Source organism: Glandiceps talaboti, chromosome 3, assembly GCF_964340395.1.
Source record: "Glandiceps talaboti chromosome 3, keGlaTala1.1, whole genome shotgun sequence".
Classification (NCBI taxonomy): Eukaryota; Metazoa; Hemichordata; class Enteropneusta; family Spengelidae; genus Glandiceps; species Glandiceps talaboti.
In genome coordinates this window covers 24,060,087-24,081,828 of record NC_135551.1, presented here as the reverse complement: position 1 = coordinate 24,081,828, position 21,742 = coordinate 24,060,087, and the positions used below count along the sequence as shown (strand labels likewise).

The window sequence follows — 21,742 nt, the reverse complement described above, 5'->3', positions numbered from 1 at the left end:
TACTATGCTATACTATACACCCAACCACCCACATACTAACTCACTAGATAGATGGATGGATGGATGGATGGATGGATGGATGGATGGATGGATAGATGAATGGATGGATGGTTGGGTGGATGGATGAATGGATGGATGGTTGGTTGGGTGGATGGATGGATGAATGGATGGATGAATGGGTGGATAGTTGGTTGTCATGTTGCATGGGTTGGATATCGATCATGTTGTATAGGTTGGATGTCGTGGGAGATGGGTTGGTCAGTAAATGGCTGTATATGAGGTTGCATGTTTTCAGTATCCATGGTATCTGAACATATGAACAAACACTTTGATGAGAAATATTGAACGCTTCAATGTATGGTAGGCATTCGTTACATTGACTGTAAATAGACTAGTAGGTAAAACCCAATCAAATGATAGAGAACTCTATTAAATTGTGTTTTATTAACAATTCTGTGGTCATTATTGTATAAATAGTCTGACTGCCTCGGCAATCAATTTCTGATCAACTCACTACGAATCAAATGGTTTGTTCCTGTACGCTGTAATAACACCTCAATGACAACGGTCTGTTTGTTCTCTGTCGATATAATATCTTTTCTCTCTCCCACACTGATTCAGTGTTTACAATTTCAATTTGTCGTCATGGTAACGGTCGAGCACTTTGCTCTGTAAACAAGACGTCATCATATTTCCTTGATTTAATAGGAAATGCATATCCTTGTTCATTTCGCCGTAATCTCGAATTCTAAGTGAGAACCAATAACACGGTAACCATGGTGACCAGTTCTTCATGTGTTTTGATCATTCTTTTACTATGTTTTTTTTTCGATAAACGAAATCGGTGATTCAAATATAGGTGAAATAAGATATGACCACAGATGAAATATCTGATCAATTTCCTCTTGACGACACCTTTATTTAGACCTACCTTATTACACTAGACTGTATTTCAACCACCGCAACTATTTTTTTCTTCAATTTTACTATGGATTGTGTGTATCCTGATTGATGCAGACAAAGTTCAATAATAGACAGTGGAGGGGAAAGTTGTGCGTCCTTTCCCCTCCACTGTCTATGAAAAATGTTTACCAGCCAGTTTCAATTAGGCTTGACAAAGCAGCAAATTAGTTAAATCGCAAGTCGGTTGAAAATGAAATTATTATTGGAATGTGCTATATCCAGCTGTGAGTCACAAACATGTTTAATTCGTAGCAAGTACGATTGAGATCAATGTACACTATGTGTCGAATGTGTCAATCGTCACCAAAGAGTCAGACTGTAAGTTAACTAATCATATACGCACGTATGTACATCAACATTACTAAACATTCAGCTAATTCACTTAGCATTTTTTCAAAATTCAATTTGAAATTTGAAATTCTCACATAATATCCATAAGGAAGTCTTACTAGCATTGCACGCACATGTGATCTTTATTTAAACTTAAGCAAAATCCGCAATGCTCTGGATCCTTTTCAAATCAAAATGTACATCACAAGACTAGAACACCTGAGGGCATCTACATTGTGAATGTATGTAGCTTCGAATACATATAATAATAAATAACTGGTCATCCATTCCTCCCGTTTAGAAATGAAAAGACTATATACATGCATTAGCAATGAAATTAAACTTGAACGGTTTCTCTGTTTTTCCCTCCTTATCCACTATATAAGTCTTTTATTTATGATAATTCATTATATTCACGCCCCATGTCATTCTTCCTTCCCCTTCTCCTCCTACCCCCCCCCTCCCCCCCCCCCCCCACACTTTTAATTTAAAGCTGCACTAGTTAAATATACATTGATTATATATAGAGAGCTTGTGAGGTATCATTGGAAATATTGGAATTTGTGAATGTAAATTATCATACCTACTGCTGTGAATATAGCTTTGACATTTAATACAGTTGTTATCTTGTATATTAATGATTTCCTAAAAATCACCAAATACAATAGAACAAAAGGAGTAATTCATCCTCGGCTGTCATCACGTTATTTCTGTCTTCGACATCCCAGTTTAACACGGCTACCTGTTGCTGTGTTTACCTTTGTTGGTTTAGGCCTGAAGGGTCACCGTGTAAAATAGACAATAGTTCTTTGTGTTCGTGTTCGTATAAATACGGTATCTCTATCCCAAGGCGTGGGTATACCGTAGATATGGACATAACATTGTACAGACAGTGTATTCGCATACAACGTTTACAGAACAAGGTAAACTCATAGACCCTACAGGGTCTATGGTAAAATAGACCGAAGATCACAGTTGTCCATGTCGTCATTCCTAAAGCGTTGTCAATTCGTAAAAAAAGGTCAACGACTGCTATTAAGATGACAGGATCGGACTGTGTGTTTGTTCCATGGATGTATTCTCCCCATAATACATCCCATGGTTTGTCTCCAAACCGAGCATTGATATGTCAATGCATACTATTCGAACTATGGGTTACTTGCCTTAATTACTATTGTATAGGTCTTGCTTGATGTCATACATAACAATGGCTGCGAGTGAAAAGAATTTTAACAAAAACACGATTCGCTACTTGAATCTGCCTGAATACTTGTATAGCATGTGTATAACAGTAATGGTGATATGTGGAGAATTCTACGTGTGATTATCTCGGGCATACCCTACAGTTGTCACCGCCAATACAATAAAGACATACTATTTATATAGGACAATATCACCGTACAGTTAGAAATACCAGAAATCACTTCTGTTCTACGGCCTTCAAAGATTAGCATTCAAACTACATTGTGTCGGATCGTCTACTCATGTCAAACTTCAATGGGCCGTATGCCTCTTGCAATAACATTTACTGGAACCGCTTGTACGCGAGACTATTAATAGAATTTGGATCTATTCTTTGTGGCATTGAATTTCGAATTCACTCATCCACAGGGACTATGTTGTAACAACCTGTCGATGTTATAGACGGTTCTGCCATACTGACAGCATAGCATAGAGCTGTCTACATCTCGCTTCGAATGCTTTAATGAATGTGTTTCTATAATTAACCAGTAATGGTTCGCTCCATTAAGATAATTGATCTAAAATTTATTATTTTGTTGTTGATGAGTTTCTTGCTGATGACGGCTATGTACGAGTCGAGAGTAATATCAATATTGGCGCGATATGACGTTTACAAAACACTTATTAAACCGACAACGGGTTGATTGTATACCCTAGTGTATGAAAAGTGCGTATGTGTGCATGTGTCATTAAGCTTTCCGTGTTGCTAGGAGTAAGCGTTCTTTCTTTAAAGCTCGTTACTAAGCTGTGTCACGTGGGAAAGAAATTATTCAGTGGTAAATAAGTTGTACGAGGTATTCAGTGTCTAGTTATAGTGTTCACAACGACCTGTAGACTGTCGCTTGGATTTATCGTGCCTTCAAACTGTTCGACAGATTTTGACGACAGTCTGAGTACATGACATACATGACGTAACAACTCCAAGGTTTTTATTTGACGGTGTTGTATTATACCACTGTCGTGTCGTGTCGTGTCGTGTCGTGAAGGGAAGTGTGATTGTTGACAACAGCAGCTCGGGAAAGGAACATACTGACAATGGAAGGAGAGGAGCTAAAAAAGACGAGCGGATCCGAATCGTCAGATGACAGTAGTAGCGGAGAGACAGGCAGTGACAGCAGCAGCGAGGAGGAAACAGTTGAGAACCAGAAACCGACTGTTGGTGGAGAGAGACCGGCGTCTTCAAGTTCTGTCTCGAAGGTCAGACCACCGTCAGCGAGTAGTCGACAGTCAGTGGGCAGTCGACAGTCAGTGAGCAGTCGGCAGTCAGTGAGAGACACGAACACGGATATACAAGTCACTCAATCCTTACTGGTGAACTACACAGACACGTTGACTAAACTAACAGAGAAATTTAGAACTCAAAATAATGAACTGCAAGCTCTTGATGATATCACCAAGTACAACAGTGAAGATCTCCGCGACACGCTAGAAAAGACGCGAGGTGTATTACAGAACAGCAGTCTACAAACTTTGACACTAACACGAAATATTAAAGACATCAGACAGGTCATGGTAGATTTGAAATCCGCAATGCAGGAAAAACTTAACAAAGTCAATACAAATCAAAGTAATGACACTCACACAGGTAAGAGCCGTGCTTACTTTTATATCGATTTGCCTATTATTCCGATTTATTGCTTGATAGCGTTGCTTGACCTTTGCTTACTTAGCTTTCTATAGCCTTTATGTGTACTAAGCGGCCCTCTCTCAATGTCTTGGAGCGAATCCTCTTTTGTTTGGCGTCAATAGGTAACCGGCTATCATACCTGAACAAACCTAAAGGGCGAATATTGTAGCCGTATCTACGTGCAGTGATCGGTGACTGTATTCTACGAATCCCATCGTCATATCAACCAGGATATTAGAGAAAAGCACCCTCCAATCAAATTCCGAGTACTAGATGATTGCGAAGAACCACTACCATCTAGGACTCGGATTAAGTGGATCATAAATATCAAATCCCGAAGATTATTTCTAAACTTTGATTTTATCATTAGTTAAGGTCGTTGATTTTCATATTTCCGAAATCACTGCGATTATAAAAATCTCCAATGTGACGATGAAATCATTGTGACGTACCGTTAAAAATTGATAATTTTTGAATCCACAGGAAGAGACGTGATTGATCCTGTTAGACATTACGTTACTAAAAGGGGAATATATGTTAACGTTTCACCTTTTAACCTGTTTTATTTCAGTTTCATGTGTAAGCAAATATACGAACGATATTATTTTCGAGAACTAAATCACATACAATTGTTTATGACACCTATACGTGTACATTTCAGCCTGTCATTCAAATGACGTAATTAATTAGATCTTTAAAATACGTCACTGAATCAAGGTATAGTAAATCCTGTTATTTTCACCGGAAATTGAAAAAAACAAGAACAACAAGAACAACAACAACAACAACAACAACAACAACAGCGACAACAACATCAAATGTTTTGGCTTACATTGTATGTACTATGTCTATCATGGACGCGATTTTGCAGTCATGACAACGCACAATTATAATTGTAGCCTGCTGTGAAAACAACTTTTAGCATGATAAGTAATTACATGTAACCTGAACTATAAACACACGAACGAGTTCAAGTTCATGATGAAGGTAAAATTTTCAGTTATCTGAGATTATCGATCCTTTTATACAATCTTCGCAATTTTTAAAAACAAGATACTAAATTTGACTCTCCCTACATCACGATGTATGTTATTTTTGTTTTCAAGTGAATATCGTTTTCTAAATATCACACGACATTCTCTAGTAAAATTGGATGGGCAATATGTCTGACATTCTTGTATGTATTAAATCCGTATCCCAGCCTTTAATGGGGGTAACGTTCCGTTGTGGTTGCTGCCATTAAACGGTGCAATAGTACATGTAAGAATAAACAAGCAATGCTCTCACAATGTAGCAATTAGATAGGTGAGTGGATCGCCATATCGACACTTTCACCGGTATAATGACATTTACCTTTGAATGGCAATAGGAAAGCAACGGCAATGCCGAGTCACGTTTGAGTAGCATTCTCGGGGGCAAGGGGCATTTCATCTCAGCAAGCACTTAAAAAATTACGTTTTCTTCGACACGGATTTTCAATCTAAATTAGATGTACAGTAAAACAAATCACGACAACATGCGAATGTCAGGTAATGTGGTTTACCAAGCAACTCTGGAGTATCTTTTCCCATCGCTGTTATTAAGAAAAACGTGTTTTCCGTATAACCGACTCATGCAGGCCTCCAGTTTCACTGTAACTCTTAACTGTACATGTAACAGCTCATATCTGACTCCAAATACTTGTATTTTATATTCTACATAGCCCGATTTGAAAATGACGTGCACCACAACATATACTGTAAAGCCAGTATGTGAAATCAAAGAGCATAATCTGTGGCATAAAATCTACACACAATCGCGTATATTTCTACCTGCGACTCTGGTTTTGTAAGCAGCTACTAATTCCTCTATTCATTAGCGAATTCGAATCATTGAAGCAAAATGCTTTTATTCTGCTTTTGAAAATACCTCAATCATACCTCACTATATTTCCCTTCTCAATGTCTTGTAATATCATTTCCACGTCGCTGTATTATATAACATTGCTTCACAACGAGGTAATCGTACATTCGTCACCGTAAATGAACACCGTCATATCGGGATCACCTATGTTGTACACCAGACTGATTAACTACAAGTACTTTTATCACAGAAATCCGTTATACAAACATGGATAACAGGCAAGCAAATGATAACCAAATTAAAAAAGGATGAAGGTGATATCTTGTATTGATTATGTACAAAATGTTCAATCAGTTTCCGTACGTATCTCAGCCTATACAAATATTTAGTCACATATATTGATATAGTATCCGTTACTGTATGGGAACATGACTTGAAACAACAATGTAATATATTTCTACATCGGTGAAGATGCGAGACTTGTTGCAACACATATATTTCCGTTCATTTAGTACAATGAAACCAAAAGGGTGGCCTTATTCATTTCTATGGTGCTCATGATCCGAACGACCCTATAATATTAATGTTATTTTCTACGGCATGATAAAACTCACAACATCGCTCACTGCTGGTAAGATGGTGACTCCACATAAAAGCGCGTATCTAAGTGAATATTGTCGTTTAAATGTATGAATCAAATGGTTCATAGTTTCTTTCTGACTATCTTTAATTGTCATTTCTAAATCAGGCCTAAAAATCATTGTTTGGTTCCGGTGAGAAATAAATAATAAAATCGCAAAAATTGTGAAGTCTCACGAGAAATAGTGGATGCGGAAACTGACATCAACTTAAAAAGACAATATAAAACTGTTCTTCCAATCTGTAATTGCTGTACATCTGATAGGAAGAAATAAATAACACAGAGACATTTGGAAAACAATGTAAAACCTGAACAAGGCACTCACACATGAAAAAAAAAAAGTAAAAAATCTACCTACCTATTCTAAAATTGAGCGTAATCGGAACCCCCTTTTTTAGTTAGGCCTCAGTATGATTATCCCTCCCACTTCCCTCCCTCCTCCCTCCCCTCTCTCTCTCCCTCCCCCCCTCTCTCTCTCTCTCTCTCTCTCTCTCTCTCTCTCTCTCTCTCTCTCTCTCTCTCTCTCTCTCTCTCTCTCTCTCTCTCTCATCTTACAATTTGGATGTATACGTGGCATACATTAATACAATACGCTCAAACCATCCATGGAGACCTACTACCTACACGCCACCATTCAAGTCTCACTTAAAATGTGATATTCAATAGAGCTTGCCCGAACGTTTAAAAGAACAATATTGAATCTCGAAATGTTTTACTATCGTGTCAATCTGTAAAATTTAACTATTCTATTTACGGGCAACATATTGAATGGTTATAAGTTTATAGTATTTATGGAACAGAGTTATATGTTTTTACGAAGTCCATATATAGTACTTCTCTCTTAAACTTTGGTTGTAAACAGTTGTGAAACATTAATTATCAAAAATGTTGAATACACCGTGCTTACGTTCATACATAAGGTTTTGAGCTCGAAAGTATACGAGTGGTCATCAATTTGACCTAGGTTGAGATGTCTTGATTAAAAATAGTGTACAATGAACATGGGAGGTTGATTTGAATAGTAAGACTTTGTTGAGGGTCCTGGTTGAAACTGTAAACAAGTACGACGTTGTGGATGCACTTTATAGTATGTATAGTACACCTACAATACATTGGCCTACCTGTAGACTTGAGAACGACCATCGCTACACTGTTCCGCTATCATAACTGACATTTAGATTTTTTGAATTTTAGCTACAAGTAAAAATTTAAAAAAAATAATGTCAGTTAGGATAGCGGAATAGTAGCCGGGGTCTACAGGTAGGCTAACCTAGCTGGAGTTGTTGTTTGAAATGGCTATGTGGATGAGAAATTGGTATTTATTTTGGATTTTGAAACGATGAAACAACTTTACCGTGTTTTCCTACTTGAAAAAATAATGAAACAACATAAACCATTCCATGTTTGTAACTTAATTATGAGCAAAAATGTAATGTGTAAACACTTTTGTTATTGTACGTACAAATGATTTGTAAACAAACTAATGAAAACAAGTAATAACCCTGTCACATCCAGTCGCAACATGTGTCTGTGACTTCCACATATAAGTATGCATGGTGACGTTTCAATATATGAGACAGCAATGGCCACTGTGTAGATATTATGTTTTCTGTAAATGATGAGTGAGACGGGGTTTAGGTGAACTGAATTCACGAAAGAGATTTTCTGAGTTGATCATTGTGATTGGGTAAATGAGACGGGATTGGGGGTCGACCATGCATTCACACTCTCTGTGTCAATCAGTGTACATCGAAAGGAGAAACTATATAGACTAAGATTCCGATAAAACAAACTCGATATCAAAATGGACAGCTCAAGACGACACGGCTTATTTGAAAGGGAAATTGTTTAAAAGGCCAGACAGTCTACACATAAAAGTATATCTAATGTGACACTTTGCAGATGTGAACGACCACTGTGGCATTTACTTACCCTAAGTCATTATGACTCGCGCGAGAGTGTGCGTGATGACAACACTGTCAAAACTATGATGTATAAAACAAATATGTTTTCAATGGTCTAGGGGAATCGGAACAATTTTGTTTTTGATTGCATACATCAATATATATACACTAGTTGTAATATTCTTGATTTGCTTATAGTAAAATCTCATTAATTTTGTCAGCAATTTCGAAAACAGGTCAGTCCACGATGTTCATTTCATTATACATATTGTATTCATTACACAAGAGTGAATTGAAACGTGGGTAATTTGGCAACAAAAGAGGGAATGGAGGTGAACTGACAATTATACCGAATTAGAATATAATGATATTCAACAGCCACTATACTCAATTCCTTTAGTTTACGCGTAACCTTGGCAACACTAGTGAACTCAGTAACATACAAACAACTTCAACCACGTGACTTTGTCAATTACTAGTTTTCTATTTACCACATTTATTTCGGGGGTGGGGGGTACTCCCCATATCTTTAGACGGAGTGTGCTGCCTAATTTCAAAAGACCGACTCAAATACTATCCAAAAACCAGACCCATTATTACGGATTTCCAGTCACAATCTTCCGATGAATTACCTTTATTCTGATGCTGTGTGGGCATTTCTAAATAATGTTATCGACCCTATGATTAGGCAATTTCAGATAAAAAGTCGACTCATGTTTAAGGATTTTTTCGTAGAAAGGTGACCAATTTTGTTCGGCACATACCTTCCTCTGCGAGTACCCCAACGGCACCAATTGTAGCTTAAAGTTTATAGGCGGACCGCTAAAGACACCTGTGGGCTGTGATTATACTATTAACCTGTCTTATAACTAAAGTGTAGAATTTACAATCGATATTATGATTTCATGGGACTTATATATACCCTTATATATAACCATATATTTGTGGGACCACAGTGGAAATAAGTATGTGTTATCCCAGCAAAATAATGTATATATGGTCTCTGTTGTAATTGTTTCCTCATATACTGAATGTTTTTGTGTGTGCAGAAATAAATCAAATCATATCAAATACTTCCGTCGAGATTTATTCGTTTGTGACCACATTCTAGTCTGAGATTCTACCATATTTTGCAAGAGAGGTTGGCCACCAGCATCATAGCATTTACAAAACCGACTGTAAATGCTAACTGTGGTTACGTCAGTTTAGCCTTTTACCCTTTGCAACCAGTGGCCATGGGTTCACTTATAACTTACACGTCTGTGTATTTAAATTGTGACAGAAATCAATTTCTAGTGTTTATTCGATTTAAGTCTGTTCGTCTTGACTCAAACCGTGTAGATCATTGACTGTTACCCCTATATAACACCAACTGCAAATATAATCAGGGATGAAGTAAACAAACAAACAATTGGAAAGACATTCCGATCAAATTAGTTCGACCTGTTGGCATGTCTCCACAGCAACCATGTATACAACTACATGACAGTTGCCCTGCTACATTATAATACAAACAAACGGCATTGGAGATTTTAGAGTGGTCCTAAAATAATGCCACCGTCCCAACGTAACCGAAGTGTAACCGAACTAGGCAATGCGTAGTTACGAAATACGTTTCCCATTTACATGTAAGCATAGCTTACTCGAGGGTCTCTGTGTAAAGGAACTAATTTATCAGAAGTGCCATCTTTCAAAGCAACGTGTAGTTAGAGGGCGTCTTTCATACAAATTGTCCTACCAAAAAGTTCAACAATGTGGTACTACTGCTTAAGGTAGATGAGTTTTTGACATCATACTGTACTTGTATACCAATTTAACGTTTTCAGCCAACTTTGGGTGGACATCATTCCCCCGTGTACAACTAATTCACCTGCCGTAGCATTTCAAATTGTGCAATATGTGACGTCACAGCTTACGTGTTGCTTTATTGCCATATGTCCATGTTGAAATGACAAGAAAATTGTAATTTCATCCACAATTGAATATTCAGAATATTGCAAGTTGTCTTGATAACATAATGTCGTACCCTTCCAATTCCAGATAAACCTAGCACGTTGGAGGAAAAACAAGCTGAAGATTTGATAGCTGCAGCACACGCTGCTCTCGCCAGGGCTACGGTCGATGTCGCTGAGGCTATTAAGTCAGCTGCCGAAGCAGAGACCAAAGCTGCAGAAGCGTTAGCTCTTTCACGGAAAGTTGCAGAAGAGACCTTGGCTACAGAAGCTGATGTCGCCGATGCCATTGAGAAAGCTTCGAGCGAACAGAGCGTAGACAATCGAGATGACGATAAGCAGAGTGTTGACGATAAGAAATCTGAGACAGAACAAAATGGCGTTGAAAATATGGAAGGACAAGATGTCCAGGAAAATGGAGAGGAAGACGCAGAAGAGAAAGAGGGAAAGGAGAAGAGTGGTAGTAATGGTGAAGAAAGTAGTGGATCTGGAAGCAGTGACTCCTCCTCTGGTGATGATAGCTCTGAAGAAGAAGAATCTGGGAAAGATAATGGCGAAGAAGGAGAAGGTGCCAAAAACAGTAATGACGTAGAACTTGCTGAAAATGGCAATGATGAGGATGATGACAGTTCATCTATTGATAGCTTTCAGAGGGGCTTAGAGAGCAGAATGTCTAAACTTAAAGAGGAGCCAATGGATGACATCATCACTTCGGCATTGTACAAGTAAGTGATGTGTGGCTGACTATAAACATCCCTTCATTGCACCGGTAATATCGACATATCAACAACAACAACAACAACAACAACAACAACAAACAACAACAACTCACTCACTCACTCACTCACTTTTGTACTTTTTGTATTTTTGCATTTTTGTGAACTGAGTTGTAACTCTTCTCTTTGAGGAGGAATAAAACAACAACAACAACAACAACAACAACAACAACAACAACAACAACAACAACTCACTTACTCACTCACTCACCAAAATTGTTTGTTTTTCCTTTTAAATTCCATATTTGAATGAATGTTGTATTTAAATTCCATATAATACCAAGTAAGAAGAGCATTTACATTAAATGTTATAATTTTTTATTACGCAGATATTATGTCAGGGCTGAGGGTAACGAGGAATCGGAACTAGGATGTATCATCCGAGCCAAACAAATCAATCTCACTGAAAACGAAATAACGTGCACATTGGCCAATCACATGAGTAGTGGCGCTGTTGGTGATAATGAAGAACTGGTCAGCCACGTTGTTCAATTGGAGATACCCGAGGACAAGAAGCTGAGTTTCCCCGTTAGCCTTGCTATCCCATACTTCAATTCATCAAGATCAGCAGCTGCAAGGGAAGCTGTTGTCAAGGCAACCACTGATGGAGTGGAATGGAAAGTTATACCAACGACTTCAACGGAAGGCTCGTACACTGATCAACTCAAGGTAAGAGTGCTATTATTGATGCACATATTCAAAAGAAAACAATGCCACATGCAAAATACAAAATTAAATAAAAATGACAGGTAGGCTGACAGAGAGGTAGACTGACATGCATGCATGCATACATACATACATACGTACATACATACATACATACATACATACATACATACATACATACATACATACATACATACATACATACATACAGACAGACAGACAGACAGACAGACAGACATACATACATACATACATACATACATACATACATACATACATACATACATACATACATACATACAGACATACATACATACATACATACATACATACATACATACTTTCATACATACATACATACATACATACATACATACATACATACATACATACATACATACATACATACATACATACATACATAGTGATACAATACATGCATGCGTGCGTGCGTGCATACATGCATGCAGACAGGCAGGCAGGCAGACTGACTGACAATGACACTTTCCTGTAAATCTCTGACATCACTGTTTTGTAATGATATAAATGAAAACCATCTTTCATTATATGTCATCATTTCTTTTTGAACAGAAAATGTTTGCCGAAGTGAACGTGACCCAGTTATGTACATTTGCTGTAATAGTTCGTTGGACTAGAGATCGTTTAACTGTTACTAAGAAAGGAGGTACGCTGAAATCTACAGTTGACTCACGTGTGATGCTTAACATACCACAGGGTGCCTGTGGCCTCACAAGTATATGTTTACAGGTAAGTTCAAAATCATTTGTAAAATGGTACAACATTCGATGAATGTCTTGTTGATATTACCTTTATTTGCGAGCATAAAGTTACATTGTTTTGTTGTTTAGTGGTCTGAGCTTGTGGCAAGACCTCTTCATGTCTGCGGACAGAAGGTTGCCAAACAAATGTGAAGGGTGACAGTACCTCTGGTGCGCAAGCCTCGACAGCACCTTTGGCTCTATATGTACGTGGTGTCTTTTAAAGTTATCACCATTGCCCAAAGGTCTAGCAGTTAGACTACAAACTACAGTGAATCTGTGAATGACATAGAGATAAATGATACCTGAGTATTATACTGAGTTCTGTTTTTCGATGCGATTTCAAAATCGCAAAAACACCAAGCTCTGAAATTTCGTCGAGTTGATCAAAGATCATTATTTCTCATGTAACTGCAATCATGCGTCATTTTTGAACTACACACGACTGTCAAATACAGAATTTGTCACAGCTGTCAACATCATTCAATAAGTTGCTAGTGAAAAACGTGTCGAGCACGAATACTACGTATAGTTTATCCAAAGAGATGGTGCAGCTCGTTGAGGAAGGTTGCCCATCACACGACATTTTGCATATTAACAATACTATTTTCACATTTTTAAGTCCTCAAAATTTCTTTGTAGGTTCAACCTGTAGTTAGAGAGAGATTTCTTATTAAGTCCAACCCGTAGACTGTGGTCAGTGACTTGACTCTATTCTTTGCAGGTTCAACCCGTTGAATTGACTGTAGTGAGTGACTTGAAATCACGATGTGGTCACTGTGCCGATCTCATCACTTCAAGTCCTATATTACATCTAACGTACACCAACAGGAAGGAATTTGGCAAGCCAGTCTCGGTATTTCTCAACTTGCCTCCTAATCCAACAAAAGAAACAAAATCACAAAGTAGGCCCTCAACGGCAGCAAAAGTATCACGACCTTCAGGTGGATTCGTCATCCGTCCAAGAAGTGCTAAATTGTTCGGTGCAGATCATTCGGATGACGTCATCTACATACTTAGTCGCCTTGATACACCAAATGCACAGTGGACGGTGTTGGATACTCCAGTTAAACAGTTTAGAAAAGACGTTGTGACGTTTACCATACAAAAACCTACAGACAGGTATGTAGTGGTTTCGTTACCTACGAGTTCAAGCTTTAGAGGTGTATTAGATTATTGTCGTAGCAACAACTTGAGTCTTGTCACTTTTGTTTGATATGACTGTACATGCTGTGGTCATCTTTTGACAATCTCAGGTATTCAGAAACCAATAAGAAACTGTATATTCTAAAACCAATAGGAAACTGTATTGTACATGCTAGCAAATCACTTAAACATACCGTAACTAGACGCAGACACTGCGCAAATGTTATGATGTCTGCATGGTTGTACGAGAGAGAGGGAGAGAAAGAGAGACTGCAACACAAGCTGTAAGAAATAACTGAGTGACAACAAGCACAATAATATTTACCTGTATACATCCCACAAATATCCATTTTTGGTATTTTTGAATATGACATTTGATACTGAATTGTAATCGAAAACTATTCACATAGTCATTATTGGATATGAAACATTATATCGTAACGTACAAATATAACTTCTTATTTGTTGCTATGGCGACTTATGGTGGATACAACAATATTGAATATCCGTCAGGTTTTGGTAACTTTTAATAACGGATCAAATAGTTTATACTTTCAGCTAAAGTAGGCCACTAACTGTCGAACTCCGTGCACGTAACGAAATTCAATTTGACACTGTATTTGTCATTCTACACACAGACTACTTGCCGTTCGATATGCGGCACAGTCATCGTTACCAGTAGAACAAGTGGCACAATCACTGGATGACTGTCTTCAAATCAAGTACGCATGTATCATTCTTCACCACAAAGTAGAAGATCCTGAACAAGTCGTTGTACAAATCGTTCAAAGTCGATCTCTAGACAGTACACAACGGAAACTAATGGACATGGGTTACGAAGCACCACCGGATCCAAGTCCAGATTTAGGCATGACTGAGGGACAACAGATAAGGCTGAAGTGAGTATTTGAATTGAATGATGTTGTACAATAGTATAGATAACATTTTTATTTCAAATAAATGTTATCATAAATGCAACGTCAGACCACTGAAAAGTTAGTGGTCTGAGATGCAACGCATGACAACATAAGCGACGTCATTTCACGCAATGCATCTTGGAACCGGAAATCGATTATTCAGTCTGGGAATTATGACTCACGAATGGATTTTTAATGACAGATGTCAGTGTAATTTCGAATCGACAGGGGTGGCGTTTTAATACTATATGGAACTGTTGAATACAAAAACTTTTAAATCGTTAATTTTTGAAAGTTATGAAAATCACAAACTTCCAATGACTGCATTATCCATAACACTGACAATCACTTCTGACCTTTATTCATTCCGTTCAGGTTCACGGGCAACATAGAAATCGTGGACGCACAAGAACTCTCCATAAATTTCCACGCCCAACGTAAGAACATTGTAGAATTTTACATCAGGGAGGCCAACAAGTACGGCAATCATAGTCAACCATTCTATCGTGGAGTGGCTGAGTTTTACGGGAGACCTAGAGTCGTTATAGAAAACAAAGAGGAAGATCCGTTTGAAGTTGACAAGGAAGCCAAGGAAACGAAGAAGGATGCTAAAGATGCCAAAAAGGCCAGAGAAGCCAGAGAACAAAAAGAAAAAGAAACAAAACAGAAAGCTACTCGCGATTTGCTGTGTAAACTTCCTGTTGCTCTACCAAAGGTACATCAAACTTGTAGATGTTAATTATATTATATTACTTGAATTACATCGCATGGATTATGTTACTGTTTGCACATTCAAGCAGTATTACAGATATCTTTGTCTATGTACATTTGTCTTGTCGCAGTGCTAGAGAACGCATTGAAATTGGTTAGCACCAGGCGCACATAGGTGAAAATATACATTGTGCTTGTCAAGAAGTAGTAGCATATACTTGACTAGCACGCTCAAGTCTTTGTTCAATAATGGTGACCTTTGACATAACTCCAATTTCGCTTCGAAGTTGTTAATTCTAATTTGGTCATTTTCAGGGTGAGCCTGAACCACTTCGTCCTCCCAGTCGGTACCGTGCTACAGCATTGGATGCACAAGGTATGTACATGTAGTGTGATATTTTATCATTGATTTTTTCGCCAAAAAGGTTACTTAGTTTTTGCCATGGTTTTCGCTTTCTTCATATTCACATTTTGTGAAAGTGACACGGTATGAGCGATTTGCTGAGCGCCGTAATATTTGCACAATGTGTCATAGGGTGGCGCTGTTGCAGAGTGGTCAAAATGTTTATACTGACACAGTGTTTTATTTAAGGGCGGTAAGTAGGTAAAATCTACCGGGGTTCCCACATCATTTTACCGGGGTTCCCCACCTAAACTATGATACATTGCATGGGAAGCACTACCAGTTTTACCTCTTTCCCCCTTTCTGTTACCGGGGTTCCCAAACCTTAGCAAAAACACTGTCAGACAGTAAGAGGAGAGACTCTATTTGTATTACATTAGGTTATGAACAGTGTAGTTATATTAAGTTAAGTGTTTCTATTTCATTATTATGAATAAAAATGAACGGTATCATGACGTTAACTTTTTACAGTGTATATTGTTAGTAACGTGTGTATGAAGTTTGCTTATTGTCAAAAGAATGAAGAAAATACTGAAGTTTGTTTTTAATTAATTTCACACAACTGTAAACACTAAAGAAAAACATTTACGAAAGCTTTCGACTAGAACCTATAGCCTTATTTACTCATTACCACATATATGTATTTTAATTTACTTGTTTCTTGTAAAACAGTATCTTAATTACTATCCATAAGACTACGGATTTTACTCAAAATAGTTAGAACTGTTTAGCAACGTTGCCGACGATTCTAATAAATCTCTAATGTATAAATACATAAGACTGTGCAATACATCGCACGAGGCGCCCATATCATCCCTTCCCCAGTGGAGAGGTGTGAGAAGGGCGCCGCAACGGCTGATTTTCCCGTCCATAAAAAGAGGAGGCCGCATTAGTTAGAACATAGACCCTACACGAAACCAGTGCTATGTTGAAATTTCGAGCCTTCGAATTCTGTTTTCTTCCCATAGATCCGCCCCTCAGCAATGAAAGTCTACGTTGGTTATCGACAGAGCTTGGACACGAATGGGAGACGTTGGCTAATTATCTGGGAATAAAACGCAGTCGATTACAGAGCATTCAACGAAATAATCCGAACGACATGCCTCAACAAATTTTCGACACCCTTATCACATGGAGGAGCTCTCTTCGAAGATCTTACAACAAGTTACCAAAATTATCACGTGCTCTGACTCGTTGTGGACGGTATGATCTTGCTGATGAATTATCGTCTCGATAATCGTGATACTGGTATAAATGGATATCACTTGTCTTTGCACCTGATTGAACTCTTGTATTTTATAGCTTCATGTTGAAACTACGTACGTCTAGTAAACTGAAGGTTGATGATAGTATTTCATACTTGCAGAACTTTTGGAACAACACATGGCTTAATGACGTACAAAAATGTATCTCATAATGACGTAATATTGTTATAATGACATAATGTTGTATAATGACGTACTACTAATAAATGGTGTAATGTCGTCATAAAGACACACAATGTTGTATAATGACGTATGCCATAACGACGTAAGGTTGCTATAATGGCATAATGTTGTACATTGACATAATATTATAATGACGTAAGTCGTGTCATATGACGTAATGTTATAATGACGTAAGTCGTGTCATATGACTTAATATTATAATGACGTAAGTCGTGTCATGACGTAATGTTATAATGACATAAGTCGTGTCATATGACAATGTTATAATGACGTAGGTCGTCTCATATGACGTAATGTTATAATAACGGACGTCGTGTCATATGACGTAATGTTATAATGACGTAAGTTGTCTCATATGACGTAATGTTTATGATGCGGTGTTTAATGTCAACATGCGTCACTGAATCGTCTGTATGTTTCCTGATTGTTTCAAAGACGAGGAAATAATCCCTGTTTGTGAATTGTTTTTAGAGTTCTGTCAGTAGCAGATAGTGAGGAAGAACACTTTAGTGGGAGTGAGTATAATAAATGTAGAAACCTTTCATATCTAGTCTGTCAACTGGGCACTTTGCAAATAACACTTTAGTGGGAGTGAGTATAACAAATGTAGTAACTTTTCACATCTATTCTGTCAACTGGGCACTCAGCAGATAAAAGTCGTGAAGATAATCGACGTGTCAGCGTCACCCATCACGATTTAGTAGACAGGTTATTTCATGACATAGTAAAGTAGTCAAATCAAATCTGCATGTCATGGATTTTCTCCCTGATAATCATAGAGTGAAACAATCATAGAACTGACAATCAGTTTTCAATTTTCTCCAGTAGCAAGGTAAACTAATACCGCGATGTTCGGAGAGTATATATTGTCATTGCAGTATGTTTTCATTTGTTCTAAACTGTTTGATATGACGAGTACTGATTGGACTTGGATATAGCGATTGTTCATTGGATGATCATTATCATGTCCAACGACCGAACGACCAATCAGAACAACCCCTGTAAAATCACTGCGCTTTTTGACAAAAACCAAAACAACTCTCTCTATTCTGCTGAAAATGTGTATGTTGTGTTAACCGAGAAATTATATATATATATTTTGAAATATGCGCATAAACAAATGCAAACACCGCAATGTTTTAAATTTTGAGGAAAACTAAAGATATTATGCTGTGGTATAAATGAAACATAAATATTAATACACTGCACCTACCACTAAATTTAATACATTAATCCTGTTGTGAAATCAAATAATTGTAATTAGATTTTAAATTAGTAGAACACGCCGGTGTTACTTAACTCTTTACTCTATGTGCTTGTCATGCTCAGCAGGTACCATCATGCATACTTCTGAATTATATTATATGTCAGGTAAAAGTCACTGAAAGTTCTAACTTTAGGTTTTAAGCAGGAACACCCTTCTTAAATTTAATTCCAATGTGTTGCAACAATTGTACAATTTCGTATGTTGTTTATCAGACCACTGTGAGTTATTAGTGGTCCGACGTTGTTCCGAGGCAGAATGATAAAATAAGCTGCAGTGTCGTGCATTATACTGGTGGCAGCTATATGGTATTCATGGTTTTCAACAGTGTAAAATTCTGTAAATATTAGCAATGTTTTATTATACAAATCGTGATGTCACAATCGTTTCCATATTTTGTATAAACGATAGTTGTGCAATGAGATGATGTTTTACCAGGCTGGCAGGATACAAAGATTTTTGAAATAAAACAACTCAGTTTTCACATTCATTGTCTATAAGCTTATGTGTTTCTGTACTTAGTTTGAATGTCAGTATGACTTTGAAGACGGATAATATGAACTTCATAGAAACTGTGATAACTGCCAGACAGACAGACAGACAGACACACACACACACACACACACACACACACACACACACACAAAGAAGGAGAGAGAGGGAGAGATGTCGACAGAGACATATGAATACATACATACATACATACATACATACATACATACATACATACATACATACATACATACATACATACATACATACCGGTATATACATATACATACATACATACATACATACATACATACATACATACATACATACATACATACATACATACATACATACATACATACATACCGGTATATACATATACATACATACATACATACATACATACATACATACATACATACATACATACATACATACATACATATATACATACATACATATACGTACCTACCTACCTACCTACCCCCCCATACATACATACATACATACATACATACATACATACATACATACATACACTTACATACATACATACATACATACATACATACATACATACATACATACATACATACACTTACATACACTTACATACATACATACATACATACATACATACATACATACATACATACATACATACATACATACATACATACATACATACATACATACATACAAACAAACACAAACGACCGTCCAATATCGTTCCTATAAGTGATATCCAAAGTAATAAAGGACTTGAGAAGCACTTAGCTTTGCTTTGTATAGGTGGAACATATCAACAGTATCAATATTCTACAACTTTAATCACAGTTTTTATGTAGGGTCAGTACTTTAATAGACAATTCGGTTATTACCATACATGAGTCCAAAAAATGTCTTATCAAAGACAAAACAGGAGAATATTACAGGTCTTCATTCCAATAATAAATGTATTTCCCTTTTGGACATTTATAACTATGATCAGCTTTGCACGTACAAATATGTAATATTGACCTTTTTATAGTGTTAAGCGTGCATGAATACATATGCCAAATCAGCCATTTGTTGTTGTTGTTGTTGTTGTTGTTGTTGTTGTTGTTGTTGTTGTTGTGTGTGTGTGTCTGTCTGTCTGTATGTATATGTATGTATATATACGTATGTATACGTAATACATGTATGTATTGTATGTATGTACATGTAATTCGCTACAATGAACACTTCGCAACTACGAACAGTTCTATCAAATTCCAGATTAATTATCACATCGAAGTTTAATGTGAAAAAAGGGTTAAAAGACTGAAGAAAATATTTTCAGAAGTACTTAAATGTACTTAATATTTTCATTGCATCTATTACAAGGTTTTGACCCTTTACTCCATAAAATACTTAAAGCAATCAAACCAGAGCTAAGGGTGACTAGAATAGCTCCGATAACTTCCAAACACTGTGGAGTTTTGTCAAATACAAGATAGTCATATATGTATGTAATAACGACGTCAATGTTAGACAGTAGTACAACCGCTGGAGCCTTTTCCATCTGTACGCTTTTGAATAGCAGCATAATTTCTAGCAACTCAAATGCGATTACACCTGATAAATATCCAATACTTTTCAATTCAATATGCCAGTTGGGTTGGTCGATAATATACATCAGTGGAGAACTTAATAATATGATTATGACAGACTGATAAAACACGAACCCAAATATACTGATGTTCTTGGTTTTTCTCATAAGGACAGAGGACAGGGAATGGCAAAATGCAGCGATTAGTGTCAATCCATAGGACATCAGTGTAAGTTTTATACTCGCCAAGTGTGAATGGTTGAATACAAATGTAGGACCTGTGACGAGCATTATCCCGGCGATGTTCATAATCGTACAGACGACATCTGCTGCGGACAGAGATTCGCCTAAAAACAGAAATGAAAGTATACCTGTGAAGACCAACATTGAAGCACCCAGTATGGTTGTTGTATCACCGAGGGGAATCCACTGCACGGAGTAAATGTAGACCACATCTCCCGTAAACATAACTACGCCGTTGAAGAAAAGAAGAAATGTTGTGAATCCATCTTCTACAAGTAAGGGTTCTGCCAGTATAAGTTTAACTGCTAGGAAGGACATCAACGATCCTGCAACAGCAAATAAGAAAATGATCTGAAATTCAGATATGTCGGCGTTGGTGGCAAATATTTTGAACAATCCCGACGACGCGTGACAACACCCAGATATCAGAGCGAATACTACAGCAGTAATCGTTTCAGAAAGTTCATAGCTGAAAAGACGTCTTTCTTCATCTAGCTCAAACATTACGGTAGATTTGCGACTTTCAGTCGGACAGAGAAATAGAAAGGCTGTCAGTGTATATACCGAGACAACGACAATGATTGCGGTGTACGTACGTACGCACAAAAAAGTTGACAGCGTCACGAACCATTCACCAGTAGTTAAATAAGCTTACCTGCGCTAGTTGATACACGAACAGTAATAATTTAAACATAGTAGAGTTATCGAGTTCAGTTAATCTGTAGACGCGTATAATAGTACTCTAAAGATAATGACAGGGCCACTGATGAATGATTCCAGTAAAACATATTACTAATAATATTGTCTATGGAAATTTATAGTGCATT

General features: G+C 37.2%; 1 protein-coding gene across 1 annotated transcript; it reads left to right on the top strand.

The window, feature by feature from the left end:
• Nucleotides 1–3,333: 3,333 nt before the first annotated feature.
• On the top strand, nt 3,334–19,052 carry LOC144454013 (death domain-containing protein 1-like). The gene is made up of 9 exons (XM_078145417.1): nt 3,334–4,120; nt 10,589–11,225; nt 11,606–11,945; nt 12,534–12,710; nt 13,446–13,843; nt 14,506–14,766; nt 15,160–15,499; nt 15,811–15,871; nt 16,867–19,052. Exons 1-9 carry the CDS (start codon nt 3,571–3,573, stop codon nt 17,133–17,135), a joined length of 3,033 nt encoding a protein of 1,010 aa, XP_078001543.1. The 5' UTR covers nt 3,334–3,570; the 3' UTR covers nt 17,136–19,052.
• The last annotated feature ends 2,690 nt before the right edge of the window (nt 19,053–21,742 follow it).